This window comes from Grus americana, chromosome 2 (assembly GCF_028858705.1).
Source record: "Grus americana isolate bGruAme1 chromosome 2, bGruAme1.mat, whole genome shotgun sequence".
Lineage (NCBI taxonomy): Eukaryota > Metazoa > Chordata > Aves > Gruiformes > Gruidae > Grus > Grus americana.
The window spans coordinates 72,148,895-72,176,219 of record NC_072853.1 but is presented as its reverse complement, the minus strand read 5'-3'; the positions used below and the strand labels follow the sequence as shown (position 1 = coordinate 72,176,219).

Here is a 27,325-nt window from a genome sequence, read left to right as displayed (position 1 = left end):
AACCTACAGTAATAACTTGGCACCAGGAGGCAGACTTCTGATTCTAAACCCTAGATTTTGCTATTCTTCAGTCCCTTATTTTTCTAATTTGTTAAACAGCTGTCTGTGAAGTTCTGAGATGTAAACAATGTAGAGCACAGGCAGAGGTCCATACTGTTTTCAATTAAGCTTGCACAAAGTCCACAAAATTCCATTGGGAACGTAATTTATAAAAAGCTGTATTTGTTCCCAATAATATTGCTAGTAATGGTGTTCTTTTTTCTGGGTCACTGTGCACGTCTGTCTGCTTCCAAGTATGGAAGCAAATTCTCAGTTATGGCTCTGTTGTTTCAACACCCAAAACTCAGATGGAGAAATTCAGGTTTGTAATGATTCTTTCTATGTTAGTTCCTCTGGTGTACTACAAGCAAGCTGTGACTGGTAGAAGCCTGCTTTATTCCAAGTTATTTAATAGCACTGAGTTTATATTTCCTCCAACATATGAGGAACATTTCTTGATAATACACATCAGATAATCCTGGAATGTGGGTTCAGCTTTCAACTGAAGCACTGCTGCTTTATTACAAGCAATCAGACCAGTTTCTACATACTCAAAATGCTCTAATTGACTGAAATTTCTAACCTCTCGGCTATCTGGAACTTTAGCACCTTTACTGGCAGGAAAGTATTCCATACCCTTTTGGTTTGTTTGGGGAAAAAATATATTTATCTGTGCTAGCTATGTCATTGTTCCTATGGTTCTAATTGTCTCAGTAATTTGTTTTCATACATGAAAGCAAAAAAACCCAAAACACTGTTTTTGGTTTTTTTTAAATGCTATTAGCTTTCAGGAAAAGACTTACTGTATTTAGAAAAATCAAACCAACATGTAAATATTTGTGTGGAATAAGATTAAGGGTCCTTTATTCTAAGAGCGTAACTCCCTAACATCTTAAAGTAAGCACATCAAGAAACTCACCAAAATGAGTTTGCTTCAAAATTACATAAAAATTAAGCACCCCCTCCTGGTATGTGTGTCATTTAGGAGTAGAGAAAGAGAACAATCAGGAATCAAACAAAACAGGTGTCACTAGTAAGAGCTGTAGCGTAAATGTCTTTTTCAAATTGCACACACACGCACAAGAACAAACAACATTCCAGCCTCATTCAAGTTTAAATTAAGATTCAGAATACCTAAGGGCTGGTATGAAAGCATCCATTAATACAGCCTTTTTTGAGAGGAGGAGGGGGGAAGAGACAATCTCTATTTAAGCAGCTATTCCAAGAAAACTGATTATCTTTCAAAGGGTATGTTAATTCTCCTATCTTTTCATTCAGCGACTGAACAACAAGTCATGCATACCTGTATTATATAACAGGATTGAGGCATGCACTCAAAAAAAATAAGAGTCTTTTTGGATGCTTTCAGCAAAATTTTATTTATACGCTAAGAGATTAAAAAGAGATGGAGGTGTTTGTACTACTAGCTCCCTTACAGTAGATCATACCACAGGCTCACAGGGAACACGCTGGAGATTTGTCAGAGTACAACAGAAGTAGAACACCACTAGAAATCTGCGCATTAGCTTGAAACATAGAAAATCTACCCCGTAAGTACATACACAGGTTCTGAAACCCCATCTCCTTACTACAGGCAAGCATGGTACCTGTGCAAATTAAAAAATTTCTTGCCAAAGGCCATTTGTGATGACCAGACAAGGTTATATAGCTATCCGCAACTGATCTATCAATTTTGTGTGGATAGTGCTGTGATTTTATTTTCCCCCTCCATACACAAACATTTAGCCATGAAATAAAACAAAGTCCACAGCACAATTAGCATAAAAATCATTATATGCTTCTGTTATGTTCTGGATGGCTAATTATCATACAATAGATTACATTATGACATGAAAAGGCATATACCAAAGCCTAGAACTGTGAAGTTTAGCTGCAGTTTCCGTGTTTATCAGAAGGCGGACAGGAGATAAGGGAATCGAAACCTCATTTTGGTTTCAATGCTCAGCAACATTCCTCTGTTCTGAACCTGTGCTCACCACAGCAGCTTCTATGCCCTCTGTCACCCTTAGAAAGAGCAGAATATGGTGCCACTTTGTACACAGAAAGAAAGCTCTCACCACTACCTTTCTTCCATAACTGGGTGTCTATAAAGAAAACATGTTTCTGTGGATTCCACGTTTCCCAGGAGAGCACCTCAGACTTTTCAGACAGTATCCAACTGGCATTGTCCATGGAGACAGCTCACCTGTGCAGAGCATAGACTCTACAACTTCTCAATCAACCCAGATGTGTGTGGCTTCTACATAAAGGTAGCTTAGTCTCTGCTGTCCCGCTTCCCTTGCTAATGCCTCATCTCAGCATCAACTGTGCTGAAGAAACGGGGACAGAGATGGAATGCAAGCTAAGTAAGACTCGCACAGAGTCCGACCAACCACAGGTTGTGTAAGATCTGTTCCCTCACATTCTGCCTACTCTCATCCCACTTGTGGCAACAAATAGTAAATCTCAAAGTCTGCAAGATAAGAATCGGTTGAGTCTAAGCTACCTTTAGCCACCTAAATAACAACAAAAGAACTGGGCTCCTGCCGAATTATTTTGGGGAAAGAACACGCAGGATGAAGCAGCAACCCTGCAGACATCCAGTACACAAACACTTTTTTATGCAGGCAGAAGCTGCCATGGCTTCTTTTTGAAGTGGAAAAGAGCACCTCTGTTAGCTAGCAGTCTCCTTGGACAAACCAGGAACAAAGTCCTCATTTGCTCATGCTTTTCCCTACCAACAAAGCTAATGGACCTGAAGATCTCCCAGGCGTAAAAGTGACTTGGGGCAGAGTGAGTACAACTAACATTCTGGTTTAATTGAAACAAAACCAACATGCTAAGGAACTGGAAAGTGTAGGAAAAGGAGGCAGAAGGATCACAGCAGCACCTTAATCCAAGTTAAATAAAGCAGGCAGTGGCTTACACCTACCTCTTCAGACTGAATTGACTTCAGGGAGTAAGCTGCAAGAATGAGCAACCGAAGACAGCACATTAGAAGGGCTCAAAAATGGCTTACCATATAGGCTGTAATAATGGCAAGACAAAAATTGCTGAAGACACGGGAACTGGAGCTGGCCTAACACATCCCTCCTACAATTTTTTAAATAGTGAAATGTAAGGGATGAGTTCAGGTGAAAAACACCTACTTTCATCAGCAATTCAATCTTGCCAAACGTTTCTATTCCATGGTGGACCAGTCTTGGTCTATTCTCTTAACAAACCAGTTTCCAAAATGGAAGATGGTGAATCTGAAGGGCATCTAAATGCTGTTGACTGCTAGACTTGCACTGACTCACAAATTTCTCAAATCCCTACCCCCAAAACCAAATTTAAAAAGCAGGCATAGAGAAGACTGAGACAAAAAAAAGGCAGCCTGAAGCTTGACACACCTGCTTCAGAGCACAAAGCATGATATTTTCTGTATAGAGAAACAGATCTACATGAAATCTGAACTATTGAAGAGAAATTCATCATGGTTGGCTGCATATCATCTGCCAAGATAGTCTACCAGATTTGTGTTTGCTCTAGGCAGGTGAAAGGCCTATTGAGATATTACTGTTTGCACTGCCTGCTTGCCTCCTGACAAGGGTGGAGCACTGGAATAAGCAGGTCTCAGCCTGTTGGCACCACAGTAAGCTCAGAAATACTCATCTTACTCTGGTTCTGTCCAGAAATTTTAGTTGTGTTTTCCTGAGTTTCTAGTACAGTGTTGTGGAGTCAAACAGCTCTCTGGGACCAAGAACTAAAGTGAAACAGGACCTGAAAGATGGTTTCAAGGAGGGGAATGCAAGAGCATATAGACTGTATACATGATGCTACTGGTCAAAAAGAACAGAATTTCAGTACGCCCAAAGTGTACATTATCCAAAAAATAGATCCATGCAGGTAAAAACACCCAATTACGAACTACTACGATTCATGGACATTAGCAATAACATACTTTCACCACAAACCCCTATTTAAATAGCAATCCTAAGACAACTCATATTTAGTATCAAGACTGATAGTATGCCACCAGATCAACTTGCTTAGATCTCTTAAAGGGACACAATACAACTTTTCCTTAAGTGTCTTTTCCCCCTTCGCCTCCCACTTCCTTACCTCACACCCTCTGGGAAAATAAAATCATCATGCAACAGTTAAACAACCTTCCAGCATCACAAGCACGTTTTCAGTATGAACGAACACTATCCTTATACTCATTTCTAAGGTCCACTTACAATACAGATGGATCAGTTCTTTCCTAGTTCATTTGCTTTCAACAGGGGCTTCATTCTTAATTCAAATGACAAATTGCTCCAGCAACCACACATACACACGGCTTCCTCAAGCCTGGCATTTTTAGGTTTAATAGAGCCTTTTAAATTGCTGATGTTTTAATTACTATGTAACAATATATACACGTTAATTACTTTGGATTGGAAGACCTGTGCAAAGTAGACAAGCGTTCAACTTTAATACATAAATATTACAGCCAAGAAGGATGTTTTGGCTATTGAATAGAGTTCATACTGTTGATTCGTTTCATCTTTGATGCATTCTCCTGGCAAAAAGCTTCTAACAACATGAACTAAAAGAACATAATCCCTTAAACATCAGGACTAAACCCAACTCTGTTGACCTGAATCTGTTCCCATCAACTTCCTTTATCTGAAAATTGGCACTCATGCTAGATGGACAATATAAATAACAGCATTTAATGACTGGTATTTTCTGGATAAGCTGCCTCTACTTTTCCAAATCACCCTAGGAGAACTGTATTTGTTAAAGTAATGATCTTATTCAGATATTGCACCCTACTAAATACTTTCCTTCTTGCTCATTTTGGGCTGCCAGAATTCTTCATTTCAGTAGAAAGGTGGCACAGTCATCCCAGTTCCTCAACAAAATAATATCATAATCTGTACTTTATCTTTGCTGGACTTTTAAATTGTACAAAGTGCTTGTGAAAACCTTTACTACTGGACGTCACAATTACTGCAGGAGGGGGTGCATAGGAAGGAGAATCAGGATTGGAGTGTGTGTGTGTACCTTGCCTGCATTTGTTACTAGCAAAGTGTAACATTTAGTGCTACTAGCCAGGAAGCACAAGTCCTGCTGCGTTCCATGACAGTGGCAGAAGCACACTGAGGTGATGACTATCAACAAAGCCAGCTTGTGATCTGGAGCCATTAAAGGTGCGCACATGCTGCAGCCAGCCAGCCAAAGTCACATTCTTACTGCCTTTGCCCTTCCTCTCGCTTCTACTGCTCTTTTATTCATGTGACATTTAAATTAACACAAGGTTCCCAACCTTTGCACCACACCTTCCACAGCAGAGGCTGTGGTCTCATTAGTTTCCAGAAACCTTACATCAACCCTGATTCTAAAAACTAATGTTAGTGTAAAATTTTTAAGAAAAAAAAATCCAACATTAGAAAATGCAAGGAAGACAGTTCAACTTAACTTATATAAAGAAAAGATCCTCTGGCTGTCTATAACAGAATCCCTGTAATAAGGCAACCAGAAATTATTTGACTGCTACTTGACCATAGGAGACGATTATCTGATGACAGCAGTCAAGTTTTCCCCTATCAAAGAATCTTTTTCTTTCAAGAATGCAAGTCTGGCTTGGACCACAAAATCTTTTCGTTCTTCCTCCACACTAAACAAATACATCCTCAACAGTGGAATAACAAAGGCAACAATTTATTTTTCTTTTAAATAAACTCATCGTTTATCTTCCCAAGTTCAGGTTTGCTTTTACATCAAAGACAGTTTTCCCAACACTGTGGTAAGTACTGGTGCCAGTTTATTTATCTACTGATTTAGAAGTTTTTTATCACTCTAGATCTTTAGGTCCCAGAGCTGCACTCTGAGTTTCCTTTGCCCAAAGCAAGTACAGAATGCACCAACATACAATTAAGATAGGAAGTCAGGAAACAGTCATTAAAAATTCATATGAAGAGCACAACAGCTTCAGGAAGGGAATGTAAAAACCAAAAATTGTTACGTGTCATGAGTTTGGTTTGTCATCACAGCCCATCCCCAAATGAGTCATGGTAACTCAAAACAGAGATTATTAGATAGTCACAAAGCATATATAATGAAGTCGTATTTGAACAACACGTGCACTTTAGCATTATTAAAAACACCAAGTTACTGCAGTCTGTGAGCATATGATCACTCAGGAATGCAGTAGATTTTATTCAAATTTACCAAGTGTTTATGTATTTTAAAAAAAACACCTTTCCCAACTCACATCATCTCACATTTGCACCTACTTTTAAGTGAGTTAGCAAACACATTCAAATACTTCAGGGTGGGGGAAAAACACACACTTGACAATCTCAGGTTGATTTTTTTTTTTCCTTAAAAGCGTGAAGCAAATTGAAGACATGTTATTTTTTTGTCAAGACTGCTACGTAAGTATGCAAATTCAATGTGTCAACAAGAAGAATGACTATGCTGAGTTGCATGGTTTGTAACATTCTTTCTTACTATTATAAACAAATTATGATAAATTACACAGGGTTCCAGTAGAGTTAATGTAATCTCTGCCTTTAATACAAAAATATAGGAGTTCATCTTTGTTTAGAAAAATGCACTTCGAATGGATTGCTATAAGCTGTTCGGTTTCTAACTTCGGTATTTTGCCATTAATCTTTTCATGTGTTAATGCTTAACATTCCATTTAACTAAATCCAAATATCACTCAGGTTATAAAAAACAGTTTAACCCACCTTTTAACTGATTTTTTTTTTTACCGAGCTTCAAGACATGGTCTTAGTCACTAGAAGGCCTAAGCAGAACAGCTTGTCAAATCTTTTCCCCCAAGTTAAACAAACTGCACACCAAAGTACCAAACTTCAGAGCATCATAATGGTCTCTACTACTCGACTGCCTGAGTAATACTTTATTTGCCAAGTCTCCATAGAAGCCAATTGGCAACATTTCTTCTCATCTAATCAAAACAAATACAATAGTCCTACTTCACTTAAAGTCTTGTCTAAAATTACATTACCAGCCAACCATCATTCTCCTGCTGTTATTCTTAAATGACGCTTCATAGATGATAGTCATAAGGTATGCCTTCCACAGAAATGAAATTTCCTCCACAGGTTTAGTTTTTGAAGGAGCCAGATTCCTCAAAACCAAGATTCCAGATAAAATTAAGACATGGGCAGTAAACACTTCTTCCACACACTGTCATCAAGTATCAAAAACATGCTTCATATAATAAAACACGCCAGTTCTAGCCTTGAAACATTTCTAACAAAAGATGAAGATCGACGCAAAACTTCAAGAGAAAAGAGTGTGCTTCTGGAGATAGGAGAAGGTAACTACCAGTTGACTGACTCATTCCCCACAGTACTTATGCAAGTATACATTCTGTCCACTAGGCTGGAAAACAATATCCTATGAGCTTGGCCCACCAGAACAAGGAGTATTTCAAATTCAGAGAATGAAACACAAAGCACGTGGAACTGGTGCGAGAAGGACAATCACTGGGGAAGACAGGTTAGCTCTGTTAGAGGCATACTAAGACAAAAATCCACGTACAGCACCAGTCATATCAATGCAAAGTCTTGAATATATTGGCCAATGCAGTTGAATCTGATGGGAAAGGATTAGCACAGGAAAATAGCTATCTCCTGTGTCAGCAGCATGAGATTTGGTGAAGGCTGCAGTGATCACTTGGCTGATTCTTAGAGGTTTACACATCAAAAGAGTGGAACATTGATGTCTTAAATACTGCTCGGGAGCATGCAGAAAAAGAACAAACTAGAGATGACACTAAGAAAAATAAAAAGTGGTGATACCCCTCCCCCATCCTTACCAATGAGGAAAAAAAAAAATTAAAAATGGTGGACCAGTCTGAAATCAGCTCTGTTTAAATAGTATCTTTGAGAAAGGACATGATCTGATTTCCTTCTTTTGAACACATTCTTCAAGTTCTGTTCAACCTGTTACCCACATACAAAGCCACTAACAATTCAGGTTACACGTCACGCTGATAGCAAATTTAAGACTCAGATGATAGCTGAAATCTTGATCATATTTTACTGTGGCAACTTCATACTAAAAGTATCAAAAAAAAAAAAAGGAAAAGGTCTAGTCTGAATAAGATATCAGGTTGAATTTGAAGGCAAATCAGTTTAGAGACAGGAAGAGGAATAGAAGAAAGGAAAAGAAGAGGTGGTTGTTCTTCTCCTTGTATTCCTTAACATAAGATTCAATTAACAACATTCAACTCCACAGCACTACAGGAATGGCACATGTAAAGACGGTAAATTAAAATACTGGAAGCAACACTAACCTTACCATTTTCTACTCTATAACTAGTCACCCAATGCAGGAAGTACTACAAAGCTTTTACTCTGGGGGTCTAGCACACCCAAGTAAAGGCAATAGCGTTTCATATTTAAATGCAGAAGCTTAAAAAGCAGCATCAGAATAAGCAGAGAAAGCTTTCCTTTTCTTTCTACAGGAAAGGAAGGAGCTTAGTTCTTAAGGCCAACGTGGCTCTACCAAAAAGTACATTGAGATTTACTTAGCTCAGTTCCCTGTCCTTAAACATGTGGTTATTACAAACCATATACAAGCTTATACAAATATACACACTTATATAAGCAAAGTTATAAACACACAAATAGCACAGTGGAGTGATCCACTCTATCAATTGCAGACAGCCCTCATGCTACTAGCTTATCTGAACTGCACACTCTGAACCTAGCAGTTACGGTGAAACCAATTTGACAGAAATCTGCCAATTTACAAGCACCCACCTACTTCACTGAGACTGATAAAGTTGTACATAAAGTATATTAAAGCATTTTAGATGATGCACAAAGACACTAGTATTGTGTTTAAACTTTGACTATTTTGATTTATTTTACACTGACAAAATGAACTAGTAATTTGTGTGTTTAGACAAGTCATAAACTTACATAAATTCAGATGAAGACTTTCTTTCCTCCCCCTCTCAGAACAATCAGAAATGTTTAACAAAAGTCTCAAAGCAATCAGAGGGCTTAACTTCATTAATTTGGTATTGCCTCCCCAAGCCCAGCCCTCCACCCTGTTAACTTAAAGCATTTAGGCTGGGGGGAATAGCAAACCAAATTTTATCCACCAGTTTGAAAAGTTCATGACAAATGTTTGGTTTTCAGTGATTACAAGTGTGTAAGAAGTCACTGACACATAGTATCTATAACCTGTCTAGTTTAGTTGTAGTACAGATTGAATCTTATTTTAGTAAACTGTCAGCTTTGTCTGTGCTTTAGCACTACCATTAACCAAATTCTTCATGGACAGCTTCACATAAAAAGCTTCAAATTTTTAATTTAGGCTTATGGGGTGTTCCACAAGGAAAGCTCATCTTTTCCACCCTACAAGATTATGGCAAGACAGTTGCTTCAATCTGATAAAGAATGTCAAAAGAAAAGGAACTTTGTACTGTAACACTGCAATATCTTTAGTCAACTTCCAGTATTTGTGTAAGGTGAAATTCTGCTTCTAGAACAAAGTCCAGATAAAAAGGCACTAAGGCTAAACTAACTTTCTCAGTCTCACACTAGTCAAGAGGCTTTGCGTCTATACAGTATGTCTTACGTTTTTATAGTTCACCAGTCCAATGAAGAGCCCATTTCTCTTGCAGACAGTGTTTCAGATCCCATTTTGGCCAGAAAAAAAAAAAAAAACAAACCAAAAAAACCCAAAACCTCAAAATTTGTTCCAGAAGTACCTTTGTAGTAGTTTCCAGGGGTCTCCCAGACAAAAATCCCTATGGGGGAATACTGTGGATTGAGGAAGAGCAGTCCAGAATCATATCAAGAAGCCTGACAGGGCAAGCAACTGCTGCTTCCAGCTCCTCTGAGGACCACAACAGTGCTCCACTCCCATGACATCTATCACATTACAGGCATAGAGCTGCTGAACTAAAACAGCAAGATCATAGTAACACAAGAGCAAAGGATTTGGTAACTCTTTGCTGGTGAAGCATGCTAAAAGAGTAGACTTCTCTATTATGATGGCCATCTTGCTGCAGCTGTTGCATAGATCAGTACTCTCTACAAAGCGCATGCTCCCGTGACTCTGCTAGAGATCACCATTTCCTCCACAACACAAAACATGTACTTCTATTTCAGTCGCTGCAGCGCAGTATCTCATATCTGGCTATTCAACAGACAGGCTAAGATACAAGGCACACACATCCTTCTGCTGGTTTAGTCACAGAACAAGACAGCTGAAGGCAATAACATCTTAGGCACTCTCCAGTAATCTTTTTGCAGAAGTTTAACAAAGCCTCAAGTCTTTCTGTCCAGAAGGGGATTACAGACTTTGTCACCTTACTACCCAGACAGTAAAACAGCTCCAAAGATGCTTTGGGAGCATCACAAGAGGAGCAGCAAATGCCTGTGGCTTAAAATAAATAAATAAAAATAATAAAAAAATAATCAAATCTTATATTGAAAACTTTCACCCATGAAGATCAAAACCAACACCTCTCAGCTGTCTGGTCAGGATGCATTCACCCTTTAGCTTCCCAAACCAGGAACTCAAGTTGATCTCCCTCACCTTGCAGTTGCTGCACAACGCCCTGACTCCACATGGATGCAGGCAGGCATGTACACAGAGAAGCATCAGATGGCCTGGGAACTCTTGTTTTCTCAGGCATTTTGAAAATTGGATTTATTCCACAAGCCATCAGAAGAACACAACTAGTTGATCATAAGAAAGAAAATCCTGAAGCAAAACTTTGTTTCCCCAGTTTTCCCCTCAAAAAAACCCCAACAACCAAACCCAACAATGTTTACTCAAATGTTTAAAATAGTTGTCATTCTAGTTGAAACTTGTCTTTCTAATGTAACTTGTGGATTTGGAGCTAAAAGCATATTTTCCACTGGAACATTTTCAGCATGATTCAGAACTGTCCATTTGTGCTTTCAAGACATAAATAATCTTATGCTCACTTCTTAAAAAGTGTTGGCTTAGATCACGTTCTTAAACAAAGCTTCTTCCCATAAATGTAATAAGGTTAATTTGGAAAATGCAACATGAAGTGAAACTCATCCACAGTTCAGTTTGCAAGTGAGAGACTAAACTAAAAATAATTGAGGAATTAGAAATTTCAGTTTGAATTTTTTATCTTTCCATTTTACTCAGAATCAAGACTTACTAAATTTATACTAACAGCAAGACTCATATTTGGAATATCTACAAATAAAGATTTACAATTAAACTATGACTACTTGAATTTTATGGATCCCTGAGAGGTTAGGAATCCAGGCTCTGCTCAATGCAATGTCATTTTCCCTCAACAGCATAGTCGTCTTTCACCTCACTTGCAGCCAGGCTCAAAGGGCTGACTAGTGTAGAAGTACTCCATCACAGAATACCCACATCAAGTAATGATCATAAGAACATCTTTTCAGCCCTGTTTCTATTTGAAACTTCACAGGTAGAACCTAGAAAAAGGTGACCTTCTCTAAAATTCCTAGAATCGTTTTAATTTCCGTATCAGCTTGGTTATTCTTATCAATTCTGACTCCCTGTTAGATTCCGAAAATAAAAACCAGAGACAACTGGGTTCAGTGAGCAATAAATTAAATAGCAGCATAATTTATACCACTCTTCATGATTTCAAGAAAATTAAGTCTCATAAAACAAGTCTAACTTCTTCCTCCGTAAGACTACACATGTATTCAACTGCAGCAACAAGGAACCTTAGAATATGTTTCTGCAAGATATCTGACCAGCAGATGAGCTCTTGCAGATCTAGCTTGAGCTATTTGCCACAATTTCTGCTACTGAACCACATTGCTGCAGCACTGCAGCATTTCTTCTCCACTTCATACTAATCTGCCTGACTTTAGTGGGGCAGATGAGGAGCACTCACATGATCAAGCTATGAGAGCACTAAGTACACTGAATCAAACCATTCCGAAAGTGATTATTTATACCCTCAAGGCCCAGCTCAACAATACAGGGGCTTTTACAGCACTTTTGCCTTAAAGAGTTCCCGTGCCCTCTGTTTTTCCCTACTGCTTGGCCCTTTACTTATGCCATACCTTTAACAAATTTTTGACATTCAATGCTGCAAAAGCATTTTTTAGCATGAAACATCCCTGGATCTGACCTGGCTTTCAGCACAGCCCCACAGACAGATGAAAGGGCAGGTATCTGCCTGCAGCACCAGGATGGGAAGGAGAAGACAAGAACTCTTTGAACTCATATTGACCATGAAACACCTGTACTCTCAAAACACAGCCTATGAGACAGTCCAACAAAAGCAAGTGTAAGCATTCCTAAAATAGATGTGTATAGTCCATAACAGACAGATCTTAAAAAAAATAAATCAGGAAGGGAAAGGAGGAACACAGCCAGCCAGCAGCACTTTCAGTGCAATACTGAAGTGTTCTGCTCACAGTCAACCACCAGAGCGTTTTACCTTGAAGGGAACTAATAAAATCACTCGTGTTGAACTTCACAAAACTGGCACAGTAGCAGGAGATGATGGGTCTTGTTGGTTGTACATACCTATTTGCTTCTCTTGGGGATGCAGAATTGCATCAACACACTGTAGGTGAATTCAGTGAAACCACAGGTCACATACACAGGAACAAAAGTTTCACTCACACTCACTAGCTCAAAGACAGTGCCCTGGATTTCAGCAGCACTGTAATAACTCAGATGTAACAACAGAAAAACAACTGACCATGAGCTCTGAGTGTAAAGCTACGGTCAAGAAAGTAAACATGAGCCTTGAACACATAACAAGGGAACATTAAGTCAGGAGCAATGCCATTTCATATAATATTCAGCAAACCATTATAACAACATTGCTGTGCCCAGCTCAAAGGTCTAGCACGTTATGTACAAAGTCAGAAAAAAGCTACAAAGAATAATTCTGAGTCTGAAAAGCAACTGGAAATAAAGTTTGTTTTTAATCTATTTTGATAAGCAAAGATAAGATAAGAAGTGGCTTGCATACGAATTTCATGTACCTTCATGTCGAGAATATTTTTCCCCATAGTCCCAGGACTTTGTCGTATGTCTGTTCAGGTACCAAGACAGAGGATAAGAGGGACCATAAAAATATCAGATACAATAAAAGACCTGTCTCTACTCTGAAGAGTCCATGTCCAACCTGAATAAGTAACTGTTTCTCATTAAAGACTCTAAGGCCGACAAACTAATCGGATCGAAGGAGAAAGCTGATGCTAAGGTGTGACAGGTTTAAAACACATTCTTGGAAGAAGTTCTAGAGACGGATCAGGGAAGGAGAACAGATTAAGTGTTCACAATGATCCTTTTCTGACCTGAAACAAATTTACAGTTCAGAACCTATTACTTTACAAGCCATCCATATGACTAACTCTCCAATATAAAGAGTGATAGTCCAAATGATATCTAGGGAAAACAATCAGTTGACTTCCATTTAACATAATCATAACTGCCTTAACAAAAGATGTTTAAAGGAAGAACAAATGGGAACAGAAACAGCTGGAACCTCTGCTAGACACTTACCCCAAGCAAATTTTCTTAGTTAGCAAATGAGGTAGCTCTACTGGAAGTGACGATGAAACTGCCAGGGCTTCAGAAAGAGGGGAAATAGAAAGATACAGGTGACAATCTTCATGTTAGTGATTTTCTGTAAATCCTTCATTCTAACAATTCCCTTTGAAAAATAATTGCTTGTAAAAACAGGAAGTCTTGTTAGTATGTATAAGTTTGTATTCATTTAGTCAGGCCGTAAGAAAACTGTCTATCTACTCAAGCACAAAAGTACAAAAAAAATAAAATGTGCGGCATAAATCCTAGCTATCTCAAACATCAATTCCATTCCTTACTGCCACCAGCAACCAGCAGTCTCACAAGGGCTTTTGAGATACAAAAGTCGCTTTGAATAACACCATAAATTCATTTAGCTCTGAAACCAAAACTGCATGCTTGACTCCTAGCGTTATAGTGCCTGTGTCTGCATTTATAACCTATCCTTTGGCTACAAACCCATTCCAAGTTTATTAGCACTGCAGGTTATGTCCATGTATAGGACAGAAACAGAAGTATACTCCAGAGCACACATTTCCTCATCATCCCTGCACCCAGTCTCCCACTCCCTGGTTCATGTCTCAAAGAGCTTCTACTACCATCTGTGCAGAGGCAGAGGTTACCTGAGTTTGGAATTTCACAGAGCATACTTTTCAAGCAAAGCAGGCGACAGTCTTGGAAGTAGACAAAGTGGTCACATCTTGCCCTCTGGAACTGAATTCATATTTTGCCTTCAGGGACATTTTTTCAGCACCACAAACTGCTATTGGATTGCACAGGGTCAGTCAACTGTCTAGCTGTTTATTTCCAATGAGTGCTTTCACTTTATGTATGAGACCACAGAAACAAAAGAACTTGGTTCTCCATCTCACCTGTATCAGCTCTGCAATGCAGACAGACTATTGCACCATTTTACAAACTAGTACAACAAGTTTGCAGTTTTCTAAGACTCACAAAAGAAAAAGCGGGAGAAAAACTTTCTTCCCAGATACATACTGGCACTTGGAATCTGACTCAAAACTCCTGCAGGAAAGCAGGTGGCACTGTTTGGAGAGCTCCTCTCTGTAAGGAGAGCTCCCTGGGCCTGAGACTTTTCACGGGATCTGTATTTGGTAGCTCCCACACGTCACTTAGGGCTGTCAAGACTAGGGCAGCACTATCCTGTTAATGAGGTTAGTGCATATGCAATAAAGAAGAATTTGTACTCTTTAAATATTGCCCTATCTTCCTTGCAACCTAACCATTCATTTGCCCCATAGCTTGCAAAAAACAGCTTTCCTGAACACCTTGCTGAAGATTTTGGTATTACTTAAAAGCTGTCTCTGCCTTAGATTAAGAAATAACTTTTGATTTCAGTAAACAGTAAGATGCCTTGGAAATCCTGAAAGCAAAAGAAACAAAGTCCATTTTGAAGGGCTACCCTTCAAGATAGCACCTGCACTTCAGCTCGCCCACTTTCAACAGCTACTGAAAGTCACAGTGAAGCCAGAGAGGTTCTTCACACTGTTCTCTCTTACTAGAAAGCTTCCAGCACTCAGCTTACAGAAACAGCCAGGAAAGTTCTCCACTCCTGACATTACACAAATGCTGAGAAACTGACAGCTGTAACAGAGGAAAATCTGCTTTCTGAAGCAAACTTTTGATTAACAACATTTTCTTTTTATGAAAGACCACATCTTTTTTGCCTGACAATTTTTCAGATTATGTATACACTGGAAATGTTATCAGATGATCCATTTCTCTCTGTCAAAGTAAGATAAAATTCTTCTATTAGTATCTACTACCATAACACGTGGGGGGAAGGAATTAAGGTCCCCTTTCCTGGCCATAATCATATTCTTAAAGCAAAATCTTTGCCGAAAACAGATGAATTTTTTTTTTAAATACACTTTACGATCAAATTATAAACCAAAATAGGCTGGGTGTTTAATATGAAAATATATAAAAATCCAAGCACACAAGCTGTAAAATGAGAATATCTGCTGGCAAATTTCAACAGCAGCAAACAAAACCCACTTGTTTTTGTTTTACAGCACTGTATTTTTCTATTCCCACTCCTCTTCGAGAAATGCAGTAATCAACTTCAGTCTATTTTTGCTAATATACAGACAAATGCTTGAACGCTCTCATTTTCCCTGTAGTTCACAAACATCTTTACTTTTTGAACTCAGAAATGACGCATCAGAAAGGCTTTGCTACAGGATAAATTTATAATGCAAATCGTGCATCAACATGCTACACAGGAAAAAAGCAATTGTAAACAATACCAACAAAAGAGGGGATGGCTCACAGGATTCAAGAGGAAAACAAAGTGAAGACGGTGAGTAACCTCAGATGGTTTCCAATTCTAAATTTAAGAATACTATAAAAATATTTGTTGTGCAGATATTTCCTCATAGACTGACATCCTAAAATATATTAAGCACCTCTCATGAACTACCAAAATCCATCAGTTAAAAATATTTCCCCTCCAAGTGCCTACTGTTTGCAACAAACAATTTGAGTACTGTGGCAAATGTTTTGATGCACCAAAGACTCCCCCATTTTCACATCTAAAACCAAGGGTTTGATTCCCTATTTTACAAGTTTTGCAACAGCTCATCCAAAAGAGAAAAGCCAACTGTGAAATATTTTATGAGAGGAGGGGAGGGAATGGAGACAGAGCAGACAGGCAGATGATAGCTTAAGCAATCAATTTAAAGGAGAAAAGGAAAAGTGCTACATTTAATGGCTTCACTGGCCTCCGTAAAAGGAATCAGAGATCTCTGCTATCTTAGTAAGCAGGTCCCCCGATTAAAAAGAATATCCATCAAAATTAACATCTTCTAATGAACGGGAAGTTAAGAACAGAACTCCAGCACGCTGCTGAGCACTGCACGCAGAATTAATTGTGCAAGGCAGGCACTGGGCACACGTAGAGCCACCCTGCTGCAAGGCGTTCCAAGCTGCAGCTCACAACATGGCCTTGGCAGATGAGACTCTTGGGCTCAGGAGCCGTCACGGAGCAGTGCTGGGAACGCTCCTCCTTGGAGGAAGGGCATGTCAGTAACAAATAAGGAAATAACCTGCCACCCTCTCTTCATTGCTGAACCGCAGGGAAAGTATTAGAAAGAAACTAAATCAAGCCAAATACACAAAATAGCAAGAAGAGGGAGGAAAAGAAACAGTCTTTTGCACAAAAACCCAGTTATATTGCTGCTCTATTAAACCACCTCTTCCCTCTACAGAGCTACAGCAGGACATCTGAATTCACATAGGTATATATCAGCATCCACAGATCACAATGTGAGAGAAGGTAAGTGGATACTGCCCACTGGACTTTACACTTCCAGTGTAAAGTAGTGATGTGACCTGTTTTGAAAAATACCACCACTCTTCACTTACTTGCTTAATTCAAAGAGATAACAGACTCATCATTCATCACGTCTCAAAGCAAAGCACTCATGGAAAGTTCATTATTCAGGAAGAATTTCTACTCATTAAGTAGCCTGAACATAAAACCTAATACTGAGGCTTTGCATCTCTACTGAATAGTGATCTTTGTTGTAACATGATTGTACACAGTGCTGGCATTTTCAGATCTCCTTATAAAAATGGAATTTCTTGGGTTCGGTCTTTTTACATAAATGCAAGCCCTCAATTTAAAAATCACACCATATCACAGCTCTGGGAACCACTAACAAGGTATGAAAGAGAGTTATTTAAGTGACAGAAAACAGCCTTGACCAATTCTGGATAGGAACAAGGGAGAAGAAGGAAAAACTTAGCAGAACTGCTCCTTGTCTCAGAAAATGTGGAAAACATTCACTTGCACAGTTAAAGTAGGCAACATTTCGACATTAAGTAATTTTGTTCAGACTTAACACCAATAAAAAAAGATGCGATGCAGGTAGCATGTTTATTTTATCCATGAATATTAAAATGAGAATTTGTTCACAGTCTAGGATAATATTAAAGCTTAACACAGCCAACCAAAATTGCTTATCATCTAACACATAACCTACAAGACCTCACATAGTGAAATGTACACAGTAAGAAACTTTAAACTTAAAAATGGGAAGTGGTTTTCTTGTTTAGTCTCAATTTAGGCAGAAAAAGAAACAAGAAACAGGTGTTTTCCCAGCCAAGGCTGCTAAGCTACAGAATTCCTCTCAAGTCCACTACATACATACATATATATATTTATATACATATAAACCCCACACCAACAAAAATAACACATACAATCAATTACTAGTACTATGAAGAACTACTGTGAAAAGCATTATTTTCAAACAGCCACAAAATAATTCATCCTTGGATAAGTTATCCTTCAAAATAATGTTGCAGCCTACAATAACTTAATTACAGGTTGCAATCCCTAAGTTATAACACTATGCTTTTCTAACTGTATATTTGATACTGGTATGTTCATATGAGTCCAGGTTTTAGAAAAAAAAGGACTCCACACATTTGTGTAGAGTTATTTGCTGTATTTCACAAACATTAAATTGGATCATCCCTTAGGTTTTCCAGTCTCTATTTATCATATAACTATACCACATGTATTAAAAACATGAAATACAGTAACATCTCAATTCAATTTGTCAGTATACTAAAAAAAAGATGACATTTGGTATTTGTTTGGATAAACTATCTGTGGTTCCATAACAAGGAAGGAAAATAATCTAAATCTGTATAGATCAAAAAAATAAACAGCCAATATAAATTAACTCTTAATATTCTTTCTACTCTATAGCTGGAGCCTGAACTTGGAACTGCAACAAATATTTCAAAATAATCTCATCACAATATAGCTAATGGTCCAGGACATTTTTAAATTGAAGCATAGAAATAAATGAAAATAGCAAGTCAAATGAAGAGCAGATGGTCACTCTAAACACTTCATTACCCTCCAACCCTTTTATTTCTAATGCAGAAAGAAAAAAAGAACATTTGCCATAGTCTGCATTGGAAAACAAATACTAAAAAACCCCATGTGTTTCTCAAGTAATTTAAAATACTAACCCAGCAATACTTTATGTACAGTTAACAGCTGTCAACTGCATCATTCCAGCAAAAAATAAAAGAAATTACTTATACTTATCCTTCTATTTTACTTTGCAAAGTGTCTACAAATTCAGTGACGTATATGTTCTCCCTTCTTCTCTCAACCTCCTTCCCACATCACTTGAGTTTTCAGGTCCATTTTTGTAGTCTCATATGAAACCATTCATTTTTAAAGCGAGGAGGTTTAACCTCTGAATTAACTATTTCACCAGTTGCCACTAATGTTCCCCTAATGTCTGCTCTGCAACTGGGAATGCTCAGGACAAGCGGTCCCCTGCCCCTGGACAGACAGAGCACTTTACTAGTCAGGTTGGCTGAATGAGCTGTTGAGCCAGCCACAGACCTCCTCCGGTTCAGACCCCTGGCCACAGCTGGGAAACTGCATTTTCATGGGGAAGGAACAGGACTGAGGAGTGTTTCAAATTTCTGACAACTGCAGAGAACCACAGAAGTGATCTAAACTGGTAGGAGGAAATGGGACAGAGAACTACACTCGAGGCCCAAACCAGGAGGAAGCAGACCTCTAGTGCTCCTTAAAGTGCCTCCCAGAAGAGATCCTCCATGGTGAACTGTTTCACAGCTTGTGTAGCTGTTCCTGGGATGCGAAGAAAACTGCTTTTATAGATTGGGGGGGGGGGGGGGGGAAGAAAAAACCAAAACCACCACCACAACTAAAAAGTCTGCTCTTATTAAAAAGAAAATTCAGTAGGAATCATGCTAGAAATACAGATGATATCCACACTGAAAAAGTACACAGAATTGTTCAGGGAAGAGACTGCAAAGAAGAAGGGTGGGTGGAAATGGTGGGAAATTTAAAAACAGAAACCCTGAATAAGAAAATGGACCTATGCTTGGAGAAGGAGACACTAAATGAAGCTGCTCTCTCAGAGAAAGTTACAGGAAAAAAAGACATTTCTAGAGGGGCTACAAGTAGAAGTACACGGAAGCACATGAGGAAGAAAAGCATGCACAGAGAAGCAGGAGTAGAGATACTTGTCCCCTCTGTTTCAGGTAATAACCGGATAGACAATACATCCCATACTTTATATACCATTTCTAGTTTCTTCACCACTTCAGCCTGTCTCTTCCCGTACTACCTTCTGCAATCCAAACAAAACTAGTCTTCTGCTTGCTGTTCTACATGGGCTGCTCTTCCCAAGTCTTTTTGCTCTTATTTTCTCCCTCCTAAGAACTTTTTACACCCCGAGGTGTTCTTTTTCCTCTTCAGGACCACTACTAAGTACCTGAAGCTACAGGTTTGCTACACAGCAATCTAGTCTGGAACAAAACCATTGGGGCAAAAAAAACCCCAAACATAGTAGATGTACACTGTTAACAAATAAACATGTTTGTTCTAACTGTTCTGAAAATTTCTTATTGACCATCTCCATTCAAATCCATGGTGGCCTTCAGAGTCTCTCCAGTGCTCATGATCACGTAGTTAAGTCCAGTGCAAACAGCTGCTACTGAAATATATTTTTGTGCTAACAAGAGGCCCAGCCACAGACATTTCACATGGTTACTTTCCTAAGCATAGCTGTGTTCTAGTCCATTGAAAAAAGGATTCCGAAAGAACGCGTATGACCACCTTATCCTCTCCCCATCTCTTCAAACACATAAGCTCTCCAGAGAATTAGTACCAGCTGGTCCTACTTTTGTCTTTGCAGTATACTAGTCTCATCATTGGCTTTCTCCCCCTCACTGGTTGTCAGCTCCTTGCAGCAGTGATCCTGTTATCCTGTCTATATGTATTGCATTGAAAAATGGTATTGGCTTCCATAAATAACTGATGGCACTCACAAGCAGAATTTATCTAACAGATGCCAAAACAAAACACTGTTCATTGTCTCCCTCTTTTACTGTGTACTGTTGAAATGTCTTTTACCTGCTGTAAATTTATTGGAGATGTTTGATGAGCACGTCAAGAGCCTAAAATCGCCTCTTCTCTCTCAAGAACCTAAAACATTGTGCATTTCTGAAGCACAGCTACAGTCACATATGCATACCCCATCTCAATTCTTATTTCTCTGGTGCTGCATATGTCCCTGCCTTCTAGTATGTGGTTCTATTACGTATGCTTTTCACACATCTTCAGTATACACAGCAATGCATTGAAGTATAAGGTACATGCATAACATAATTAGAGGCTACTGCCAGAAGACAACACATTGAGCTCTGGCTACAGTTACTTGATCAGAGCTGTAAGGCAATTAAGAGGCATCTGAACACGTGCTGCAGAAGCAAAACACCCAACCCCTTTTAAAAATGGAGCTTGATCAGTTTATGTAGGCGATTACAGGTGCCGGTGCCCACAGGAGTTCATAAACATAAGAGGCCTTTCCTGTGCTGCAAATATGCTTTTAACATTTTCCAGCAAGTACTCTAATTTTATGTTGTTGAAAGGTAACTGCTGCATAAAGAAGGCATATTATCAATTTCATAAGTGATAAAAGCTTTAAAGAATTAATAACAAATTCTGTTCCCTACCTGATGTAATATAACTATTTGGGTGGGGGGGGTAACTCCTCGGTTAGGGGAATGACTTGAATATAAGTGTCTACATGCATATTAGTGCATTTCTCTAGAGTTAATGTTCCTGAAATGTCATTAGGAAATCATGTGTGATGTACAAGAAAGAAAACATGAGGTGTACTTCTGATATTTATAACTTGATAAAGTCAAATGCACTAACCAATAATTATAAGATAGAGATGACTACTCAAGAGTTAATTTAACATTCACGCTTGATGTAAGCATAGAAACCAGATAGCAAATTTTGTTATGTTCATGTTACTCTGACAAGAAAAGGATACAACACATAGAAGACTAGAGATTAGAAAAGGGTATTGAAGAACATTTACTATCCCTATCCTGAAGTGTTTCCATAGCAGCCGAAACAATTATTAAAACAGATACACCAAAAGGAAGGCAAAGAAGTAATACGAAAGCTATCCATCTGAAAACAACTCATAGGATTTGAAGAGTTATATTTGACTTGTTCATTAATTTAATCATTAAACATCACCTACTTTCTAATACATCACACAGGTCTTTGTAACGACATTCATAACAGTACAGAAATTTATCAGAGCAAGGAGATTTTTAGAAAGGAATATTTATGACAGACAACACATTGCTGTGGCTTCTTGTCACTGAAAATGTAAGGTATCCTATATCTGCTTTGCAGGACAAGGATTTCCATAGTCAAGTAAGCTTACTATTTGTTCTCTTATTTTTATCCCACTTCGACGAAAAAAAAACCCAAAACCAAGAACAGCCTAGATGTGTTCACTCCCCTCCTGCTCTCCTCCAACTTATAACAGAATACTGTTTTCAGTAGCATTAAGAAAAGGGACAGTAATTCCTGCTACTCTGGACAGTCCCACTGAATATCCGTCTTTCATATCCTCCTTATAAGCTTTCTTAAGATGCACTGAATTAAAAATCAGAGACTCAGCTTTTAGGAATGCCAGCAACCATGTCTTAAAAGTCAACAAAAATTTGGCTTTTTGGTTTCATCTGAGAGCCACGTATAGACTGTTCTGTTTACGTATTAACTTGCAGGCATCCTCACCACTGCGTAAATGTCAATGCTCTTTCCCTGCACTCTTTATGTAAGAATACAGCATCATCCATAACCAGTTTTTCTTTCACTGAAGTCATGAGTCCTCCAGAAAAACAGAAGCAAGACTGTTTTGACAGCAGCAAGCAAATGGCGTTCCATCTACCTACAGCTGAGTTACAAACTCTAAACAAGTAACAGCCTCCAATGTCAGCGAAGATGCAACATAAGAGATACTAAACAGGTACTCAGTGATAAATACACTGATACCTGTGTGAGAGGGAGGAAAGGATGGTTTCTAATGCAAGTATTTTTCTCCTTGCATCAATTCTCATTTTTCAGATGTACAGACATGTGTTGTCAGGTCAAGAAGAAGTAATGACACCATTTATGCTCCTTCCCATGGGAAATCACCCCACAGCAACAGAACTGGTTGACTGCCACTCCTATACAATAGATCCAACCTTAACAGCATCAGGGCCCTAAGGAGTTCAAGGGTTTAAAAAGCCATCCAGTGCATTATTCTATTTAGAAAGAATACTTTTAAAGTACATGATTCTTGCCTTAAGAGCAAACAGAAAAGCCAGCATCGTTAAGCAATCCTTCAAATTTCATGCAAGAAACTGAGTATAGAAACCATTATCCAGGGGTACTACAGTGCTCAGAATAATTTTATATTTACATTCGTGTGCGGACAGCTAGATAGGAAACAAGTTCAGGAAAGCCAGAGAACACCTCCAAGTGAAAGATTACACAGCACCATAGGACAGCAGGCTAGTAGATGGGGTAGTCTAAGGGCAGAGGACATGCAGTAGAAAGAATAAAGTGCAAATGTCCCAGAAGGAAGTGGGTGTGGAAATGCAGATAAAAAGAATGGTGACTCCGGTCACAGTATTGCTGTACAGCCTAGAAGAGGACAAGCTAAAGAAGGACTCTCAGATCAGGGTAGATCTCTCCTGTTACCACCATGAGCAGACAAGAGCTTACCCGATGTGCAGTTTCTATCACATAAAGGAGAACATTAACCCCAAAGATAGTTGTCAATCTACTGATGTAGAATTTACTTTTCCACCACCACCACCAGCTCCCACATATGAGAAAACACTATGGCAGAAACTGATACATTTAACTTGGACAAAAGTTTCAGGGTTTTAGCTTTACTTGAATATCAAGAAAAATCCCAAAATAAGTCAACAAAAACCCCTGAAACTTTTTTCTACACATATAGCTAAAATTTCCCCCTCTGTCCTGTCTTTTCTGTCATTCCTCCACACAAACAAATAGACCCCGTGGTCTTTCAAGTCTAATAAACCTTTCAATTACTTCTAAGTCTCAGACAGCAGCCTAAAAAGCTATAGTTGCAAGACTATCATGTCCTAATATCAACAAGTTTCTTTTTCCACTGGAAAGACAACTGGGGTGTAATGTTAGCAAGTAGTAAAAAGAGCACATTTTACAGATGCCAGTATCTCCTGAAATAAGTGCTTGTGAACACAATCAGCAGCACAGTAAAGTCCTCTGCAATTATGTACATATTTGACTTCATGGATAAGCTGCTCACTGGTGATGAAGCCCACAATCCCTTCCTTTTCATACAATTTGAGCTGAAATGGAGAGAAATCACTATGCACTTTTTTTTTTAACGGAAAAGATGCTACTCAATTAATTCAGCTTAATCAGTCCCATACCACAGCTTCTAAGTATTAAAGCATGTTCTGTTTCAGGCCCTAACCCCATGAAATCTAGAGCTGCAAAGCTCACAGAAACTTTACTGATCAACTTCTATAAATGGTGCAACGCCTCTTTCAGTTTTTCTAACTCTCTGTGGGTGTTACTTTCTGTGAAAGAAAGGGAAAAAAGCATGAGCAGCAGATATGTAATTCAACAGAACATTTTAATCCTCAAAACATTGACAGCTATTATGTGCTCCAGAGTCCTTCACCAGTCTAGGGATTTCAGTGGAAATAAGTATCAATTTCTTACCCTGTCTTCGGACAAATGAACTACAACCACCACATGTGCAGCTCATGTTCTGAAAACAATGGCAGTCTAGGCTTCGTTTGGAGGTCAAGTTCAAGCAAGAGCACTCCACAGCTTCTTTACCAGACCAAGCAGATACTTCCATATACTTTCAATACTCAAGGACTAAGAGTGCCGTTACCTCATTTTCTGATGCTTCAAAGTCAGACTGTCTTAAGCAGGCTCCACAGCAAAAGCTGAACTCTGATGAATCAGAGGGAGTAAAACCTTAAGCAAAATATTTACTGAGCTTATCAACACAGACCTCTATAAGTAAATCCTTAGCATGCTGATAACATTCATCAAGGCTTCTTTAGAAAAGATTTGTGCTGAGATGTCAGAAGAACTACAGCAAGTTGTGAAGGAGATGTGAGGAGAGGAAACATATTAGCATTTTCACTATCTAAAAATGCATGATCTAGTCTGTAAGGCAAAGGAGGCCTGATAATGCTGCAGCAAGTATCTCTAGGTGGCTCCATTCACATACTTCTATATTCACTTGTAAGAGTCTTACTCCATCTCTTTAGTTTCTTTTAAGCAGAAACCATTGGGTTGCCAAATTCCATGTTTTAGTGAAACGACACCAATGTATACAGATAATTAGTAATATGAAAGGCACCTAACAAGATTTAAAAGGTACTCTGAAAAAAACACTCCCTTTTTTACGCTACTGGAGATTAAGTAGTGCACAATTTATCAGGTTGTTACACTAATTATTAGTAAGTCCCCCCACCTGTTTCTGTAGACCAGGCTTAATAGCTGGTGATGATTTGGGTTGAAATAGAAAGATGATTAAATGTTTTTCAAATATGATAAACTTCATACTATTTCATGGGAAATTTGGTTTTCAAGAGGGAGGGAAAAGGTCAGCAAAAAAGGATGGGTGTCGAGCATTTAGCAGCTGTGGGGAATGAACATCTGGCAAAACCCAAACTGTGTAAATTAGTAATATACACCGTGCAACTTCCTTTAAGAGAGATAAAAGGGCACACAGCGGGCTCTGGGGATGCTGAAACACCTACAAACGCGGCCCAACTTCACCAAGTAGGCAAACACAAACACACACAGAGCTCCGCAGGCCGGCACCGTCCCTTCCTCATTCCTCCAGCACGGCGGCAGGAGGGAAAGTTCAGCGCCGGCACCGTCCACGCACCCGCCCGAGCCGCGGCCTCGGCCTCCCACCGCCGCCTGCAGCGGTGCCGGCCCAACGGCCCCGGCCCAACGGCCCCTAACGGCCCGGCTGCCCCTCACGGCCCGCGGCTGGAGGGCGGACGGACCCATGGGCGGCCGGGCCGGGCGTGCCCCCAGACCGCAGGGGATTACCTGGGCCCGCGGCCCTACACCCTGGCGTCCCTCCCCGCACGGGGCACGCACTTGTCCGGGACGGGGGTAGCGCCTCAGATATCCCCCGGGCAGAGGGCAACACCGGCTGTGCGCGGCTTCGAGTCGCGCGGCGGAGCGAGGCCCCCGCAGCCCTTCAGCCAGCCCCGCTCCCCTCCCGTCGGCAGGGGGGCGGTGGGGGCGTCAGAAAACAAGAAATAAAGAGGCGGCGTATCCGCAGACCCCAGCCGCGGAGGGCGGCCTCGCCTCATGGCCGGCCTCGCCCCGTTCCCCCCCGCGGCGCCACAGGTGCTGCCTGCGGGGCGAGGGGCAGCCCGGGCTGGCTGCAAGCGGGAGGGCAGCGAGGCCAAAGGCACCGCTCCCCCGTCATGGTGCCCCGCAAGGCCGGTGGTGCCGTCGGGCGGGGTCTGCGGGCAGCCCCCTCCCCAGCTGGGCAGACACACGAATAGCGCCCCGCGCCACAGGGGCGGCCCCTCCTGGGAGAGGCGCCGCTGAAGACATCGCTGCGGGGGGCTGTTTTTTTGGCAGCGGGGGGGAGAAGAGCAGGTGCCCGCCTCCACGCTCGCTCCGGGGAAAGGGAAGAGGGACGCAGACGGCTTCAGCCGGCAGGAAGGAGGCGGGCAGCGGGGGGCGAGCGGAGCGGCGGTCATGGCGGGGAGGCACGCCGCGCACCTGGCAGCAGGTGCATGCAGGCGGGGACGGCGGCGAGGGCGCCCGCAGAGGGGAGGAAGAAACTAGCGAGGCTTGCCCGGAGAACAGCGCATGTTGTACAGCCGGGGGGGGGCACACACAGGTGCCCGTTACCAGGAAGGGGGGGACGATGCGGAGGAGGGGAAGAGAGCAGATGCAAGCGCTGTTTTGCAGCCAGGGGAGGCAAGCGCACGTTACTCACCGGCAGCTCTACGTTGACTTCGGTCCCGTCCAGGAGGAGAACGCGGCACTGCAGCACCGGCTTACTGCCGCCGGCCGCCGGGATGTGGACGGGGGCTCCGGCGCTGTGCACTACCCCTCCGGGGTGCGGTGAGGAGGGGAAGCCTCCCGAGCCGGCGGCGGCTCCTCGCAGACCCCCGTCCCGCTCGTCCCCCTCGCCGCCGAGCCCACCTCGCCCGGCTCCGCGCCCGGCTCCTCGCCCGTAGCGCTGCATCGACCGCCGGCCAAAGGTCCTGCGCAGGAACCGCAGCATCCTGGGGGCGCCCTGCCCGGCCGCTCACACCCCCGAGCCCGCAGCTCCGCGCCCGGCCCCACGGCGCCTCCCAGAGCAACGCAGCAGCGCCGCCCGCCGGGAGCCAGCCCGCGCCGGGTGCCGGCCGGCCCGCCCCTACCGCCCGCTCCGCCCTCTGCAGCACCGCCCGCCACCGGCGGGGCGGGGCGGGCCGCGCCGCGGCCCCTCCTGCCGCCGCTGTGGTGGGGGAACCCGAGCGGCTGGCAGGGGGAGCTGCTGAGGTGGGCGACGGGAGGCCACCTGTGGTTGCGGCCGCGGTGGCGGTGCGGCCGAGGTGCTCGGCCTCGGCCCGTCGGCTCCCTGCCCTTCAGCCCCGCTCGCCGCCGGTCGCGGCCCCGCAGCGCGGCGGGGGGAAGCGCCGAGTAGCGCCGCTCTTCCACCAACTGCCCCGGCTCCGCCACGGTTGGAACGCTCGCGCCGGCCGTTGGGGCGGCGTCTGCGCGGTGTCTGCCCCTCGCCACCGCCCCCGGGCCGGGGAGGGGAGAGGAGCGGCGGGGCGGGGGCGCTCCCGGTCGCACCTGCAGGGGCCTCCTCCGGCCGGCCCTGCAGCCCGC

General features: G+C 41.5%; 1 protein-coding gene across 6 annotated transcripts in view; it reads right to left on the bottom strand.

The window, feature by feature from the left end:
* The window catches only part of EPB41L4B (erythrocyte membrane protein band 4.1 like 4B), a 185,526-nt gene extending 158,466 nt beyond the window's left edge, over nucleotides 1-27,060 (bottom strand). For 4 of the 6 annotated variants that reach the window (XM_054816258.1, XM_054816260.1, XM_054816259.1 and 1 more), the window contains exon 1: nucleotides 26,442-27,060. In XM_054816258.1, coding sequence (XP_054672233.1) covers nucleotides 26,442-26,732 — 291 coding nt within the window. In that variant the 5' untranslated portion in view covers nucleotides 26,733-27,060. The remainder of the gene's footprint in view (nucleotides 1-26,441) is intronic. The other 2 variants (XM_054816262.1, XM_054816263.1) reach the window with 2 other exon arrangements.
* Nucleotides 27,061-27,325: the final 265 nt, after the last annotated feature.